At 51.1% G+C, this 5274-nt stretch overlaps 1 protein-coding gene across 1 annotated transcript in view; it reads right to left on the bottom strand.

The window, feature by feature from the left end:
* Positions 1–3481: 3481 nt before the first annotated feature.
* The window catches only part of REM2 (RRAD and GEM like GTPase 2), a 4518-nt gene continuing 2725 nt past the window's right edge, over positions 3482–5274 (bottom strand). The window contains exons 4-5 of the mRNA XM_003801909.3: positions 4238–4445; positions 3482–3889 (exon numbers count right to left, since the gene is read on the bottom strand). Coding sequence (XP_003801957.1) covers positions 3594–3889; positions 4238–4445 — 504 coding nt within the window. The 3' untranslated portion in view covers positions 3482–3593. The remainder of the gene's footprint in view (positions 3890–4237; positions 4446–5274) is intronic.

The following is a 5274-nucleotide window of genomic DNA, read 5'->3' as shown; positions in this document are numbered from 1 at the left end:
GGCCCGGGCTGGATTCGAACCCGCCACCTTAGGTGCATGTGGCTGGTGCCTTAGCCACTTGAGCCACAGGCGCCGAGCCTGTATATACTATTTCACAAGAATCACAGACCTCGCCTGTGATCCTGTAAGTAAGGATCCTGGCCTGTACTGCACCTTAGTCTTAGTATAATTTTTGGGTCTCCATGCAAAATGAAACTGCAGGGCTCCTTGTTCAAAGAATTTCAAGATAGCAACAGAAGAATATTAACTAAGCATGGGGTCCTCTGTGACTACACAAGTTACACAACCACAAAGCTGACTCTGCATCTTACCCTTCCCTCTGGCTCTTTCACTACTATCTTTTTTTTTAGTATATGTGCTGCCAAGGCAAGCACTTTTTTTTTTTGAGACAGAGTCTCATGTTGCCCTCAGTAGAGTGTCATGGCGTCAAAGCTCACAGCAACCTCAAATTCTTGGGCTTATTCTCTTGCCTCAGCCTCCCAAGTAGCCAGGACTATAGGCACCTGCCACAATGCCCAGCTACTTTTTTTTTTTGGTTGCAGTCGTCATTGTTGTTTAGCTGGCCCAGGCCGGGATTGAACCCATCAGCCTTGGTGTATGTGGCTGGTGCTGTAACCACTGTCCTACAGGCGCCGAGCCTTTTTTTTTTTTGATAGAGTCTCAAGACCCTCTAGGTAGAGTGCTGTAGCATCATAGCTCACAGCAACCTCCAACTTGGGCTCAAGCAATCCTCTTGCCTCGGTTTTGTAGAGATGGCAGTCTCACTTTTTGCTCAGGCTGGTCTCAAACTTGTGAGCTCAAGCAATCAGCCTCCCAGAGTGCTAGGATTATAAGTGTGAGCCACTGCGCCCAGCCTCACTACCATCTTTATGTCAGTCATTCTTATATCTGTCTCTTGCTGCAATTTGTTCCCAATTTCAGAGACAGCTGTCCAGGGAGCTGCTGAAACTCTGTATGGTTGTCCTTGTAGTGTCTCAAACTCAGTGTCTCCAAAATGGAGCTCACTTACACCTTAACCCCCTCTCCTCTGCCCTCTAACTCCTAGTTCCTCATCATCCTTCCTCACCTGCAACTCTTCTTTCTCTTTATACCCATCCATTTGGTGACCAAGTCCTATTGATTCCCTCCCTCAAGTCCCTGCCTCCTCTCCTTTCTGACTGCCATCCCCTCAGGATGCTTTACACTCCGCAAGTACTACTGGCCCCCAAATTCAGCTCCTCTGGCCTTGGCACATCTCTCCCAGCCTCCTTTTCCCAAAGGACCACCCTAATTATGTCGCTTCCACTGGCAGAGACCTTCAGTGACTCTCACTGCCTACAGAATTGGGCTCAAACTCCTTTGCCTGGCATTTAAGGTCCTTTGCAGTGGGGTTCCAAACCTTCTCTTTCGTGCTCATCTCTTACCCCTCCTCTTCATGTCCCTGAGGTTTCAACCCAACTGTAGAACCATCTGGTCCCTTAATGGGCCTAGTGTTTTTTTCTGCATTTTAAAATTTGAACTGCCTGTTCATGGTCCCCAGAGTTTATAACTTGCTTACTCCACTATAGACATGTAATTTCTCTGGACCTTTCACCAAAGCTACTGCACATGGCCCTGCTCATTGTGTCCTCTCATTTCTTCTCCTGTCTCTCTTCCTCTTCCCCCCATCCTTATTGGAAGTGGAGCCTCAGATGCAAAGCTGGATAAAATTACCATTATCAAGCTGATGTGAGTAGAAGCTCAGCACTGTTGCTTACTGGGTGACCTCAGGCAAGTTACTTACACTCTGATTCTTCTAGTGTAAACTAGGTAGTAACCATTTATATAGTCTTTAAAGAATTAACAGATAGGCTTGGCACCCGTGGCTCAGTAGTTAGGGCATGGGCCACATACACTGGGGCTGGCAGATTCTAACCCGGCCAGGGCCTGCTAAACAAGAATGACAACTACAATAAAAAAAAAAATAGCCAGGCGTTGTGGTGGCACCTGTAGTTCCAGCTACTTGGAAGGCTGAGGCAAGAAAATCACTTAAGCCCAAGAGTTGGAGATTGCTATGAGTGGCCACTTCACTTGAGGGTGACATAGTGAAACTCTGTCTCAAAAAAAAAAAAAAAAATTAGCAAAGTGTACGAAGACCTAGATAATGCCATTATTCATATTGTCATAAGCACCCATGTTGGGTTGGTCCCCCTTGACTCTTGCCTAGCTGCAGGGACTTGAGTGACATCTTATTCCTCTTTCCATCAAGTTCTGGAAGGCTGTGTAGGGTAGGGTGGAAGCCTGGCTTTCAGGTGCTCAGGTAGCTGTATTGTATGTCTAGGGGTGAGGGGAGCTGCTGCCTCTGCTCCCTTTGTTCAGACTCATGGCTCAGGCAGCAGCAGGCGTGGGCGTCCCCAGGGGAGGCGGTGACAGCTTCAGTACTCACACGGGCTTTGCAGGTGACAGCTGGGGCTATGGGGCCCTGTCAAAGGAGATGCAGGCAGACCCCATCATGCCCCAGCAGTCGTGCCCCCTGGTGGATATGGGGCCCCAGTAGACGTGCCCCCTGGTGGATATGGGTCCCACCTTGAACTAGCCCAAGTCAAAGCTGAGTAGCTGTGAGAGCTAAATGTAGCCTCCAGCCTGCTCCCTGCAGGTTAGGGTGGGGTAAGGAGAAGGGGCCCAGAGTCCACAGACTTGGTCGTAAGTTACAGATTAATTCTAGCAGATCTCTATTCCTCCCCAGAAGTGTTCTCTCATCAGCAAATGCATGACCAATCAGGTTCAGAGCCTCTCCTCTGGGCCTGTTTTCTCATCTGTGACAGCAGTTTCCATCGACAGCCATCCCTTTTCTGGGGCTGAGAGAGCAGATAAAGTGAAAAGATGGAGTAGAAAAATTCTTTATTGAATAGGGAAGGAGTGCCCTTTTGCTGGTGCCTCCTGGGTCCTGGCCAAAGGGGGTTGCCACCTCTGGGCTCTTCATGCCGGCATCTGAACGCAGAAATTCTGTCAACACCTTACCTTTAATAACCTTAAAGGGAAAGTGCATACAGGCATGGTCAATCCCAGAATCAAATTTCAAGAACAGCCTTCCAGCACCTTGCTTTTTAAGAACTTCTTAAAGGCAAAGTGGATACGTGGAGCTGGAACGTATTCTGCATAGTCCTTTAAAGAAGTGTTTCCATGCCTTTCTTTACCTTTAAGTATCTCTTAAAGGAGAGGCATATTCACGCAAAGTACAAGGCGGTGAACTCTGCCAAGGAGTCTACGAAGCACTTTTCCAGTTCTCGCCTTTAGGATTTCTTTACAGGAGAGGTGGCCAAACGCAGATTAATAAAAACCAAAATACTTTGCAGAACTATTTTTCTTCCTGACCTGCCAGAACCCGCCCCGCCCACCGGCCGCAGAGCGCCCGCCCACAGGTTTGCGTCCTAGCCTCCTGGGCGCCCAGGGCCAGACGTGGCAGGAGGATACAGCCCACTGGCCCAGGCTCGCCCCCGCAGCCACACTGGGGCATCCTGGGAGGTTTTGGTTTCCTAGACGGCCTCAACAGAGAAAGCCAGACGGGGCGGGGCGAGGGTGCGAGCTAAGGGCGCGGTGACCATGGCTACCGCAGTGGCCATGGCGACCGCAGCTCAGAGCACGGAGAGGTCATGACACGACCTGGAACGCTGCTTGAAGAACTTTGCGTTGCGCGGCACGAGGTTCGCGAGGAAGCGCTTGGCCTTCTTGGTGAGGCTTTCTCGGCGCGCCGGTGGCGCGGGGCCCTCGGGGCTGCCCAGCGCCTGCCGCTGGCCTCCAGCTCGGCTCCGACCCCGCCGCAGCCGGATCTGGCGCACAGCGCCCTCGAAGAGCTCCCGCGTGTTGTGGTGCAGAGCGGCTGATGTCTCGATGTGCTTGCAGCTCAGCGTCCCGGCCAGGTGGCGGCCCTCTGTAGGAAGGGACCGGCTCAGGCGCCCACTGGGCTGCACTGGGCCCGGGGCGAGGGTGGCCCTGGGGAAGTCGCGGGCGGGAGGTGGAAAGGGATTGGGACTAAGGAATCTGGAAACAGAGATCAAGGCTGAGATGAGAAGGAAAGGGGGAAAGGGGTCTTGGAGGAGAGGTGAGGAGGAGTGAAGAGATTCTCAGGTTCCTAGGAGTGGAGCAATTGGGGGTTAGCCTGGGGTTAAATGCCAGTTAGTTTGTGAGAATAAAAAGGCCTTAGAGAGAAGAGATGACCTGGAGGTGAGACTTTTTTTTTTTTTTGCTTTCCAGTAGAGAATTGGTTTAGAATACACACCCTCCAGTGATACTTCCCGGGAGCGGGCCAGGTCACTCTTGTTACCAACGAGGATGACAGGTAGGTCATGGTGTGGCCTCCCAGCCCGGAGCCGAAGTAGGGTCTCTGGAACTTTGGAGAAGCTTCGGCGGTCAGTGACTGAGAAGACGATGAGAAAGGCATCTCCTGTCTGAAGGCAGTGGTCCCGTAGCCACCCTCCAGCATCCCCCTACAGACAGGCGGAGAGAGTTGTGAAATGTTAGGGCTGGAGGAATAGGTGGTCTTGTCCAGCACCTAGACCTTATAAAGATGAGGGCTGTGAGGGAGAAGGAAGGCATTTGCTTAGGACAGAAAAGCTAATTAATGGCAGACTCTCTTTAATCCTCCCCCCCCCCTTTTTTTTTGAGACAGGGTTTTGCTCTTTTGCCCAGGCAGTGGTGTGGTTATAGCTCACTCAATCTCCTGGGCTTAAGTTATCCTTCTGCATTAGCCTCCCAAGTAGCTCAATCTGCAGGAGTGCGTACCACCAACACCAGCTATTTTTTTTTCTTTTTTTTTGGAGAGACATGGATTCTGCTATGTTGTCCAGGCTGGACTTGAACTGCTAGCCTCAAGCAGTCCTCCCAGTTTGGCCTCCCAAAGTGCTGGTGTGAACCACTGCACCCAGCCCAGAATCTCCATACGCAGCACATTTGTGGAGGAGGAAGTTAGTAATGTGAGCCCCACCTGGGAGAGGGGCTTTTAGATCAGTAAAGCTTTAAGCTCATGCTTAAGCTCTTCATGAATAAAATGAATGCTCTTCAGGGTGGCGCCCATAGCTCAGTGGGTAGGGCACCGGCCACGTACACTGAGGCTGGCGGGTTCAACTAAAACAACAATGACAACTGCAACAAATAACATAGCCAGGCATCGTGGCAGGTGCCTATGGTCCCAGCTCCCAGCTACTTGGAAGGCTGAGGCAAGAGAATCACTTAAGCTCAAGAGTTGGAGGTTGCTATGAGCCATGACACCATGGCACACTACCCAGGGTGACAGTTTGAGATTCAGTCTCAAAAAAA

The sequence above is a fragment of the Otolemur garnettii genome, unplaced genomic scaffold (genome assembly GCF_000181295.1).
Source record: "Otolemur garnettii isolate 467f Iridium unplaced genomic scaffold, OtoGar3 scaffold00225, whole genome shotgun sequence".
In the NCBI taxonomy this organism is placed as follows: Eukaryota; Metazoa; Chordata; class Mammalia; order Primates; family Galagidae; genus Otolemur; species Otolemur garnettii.
Note: the sequence above shows the minus strand (reverse complement) of the source record. Positions and strands in the feature narration are given on the sequence as shown.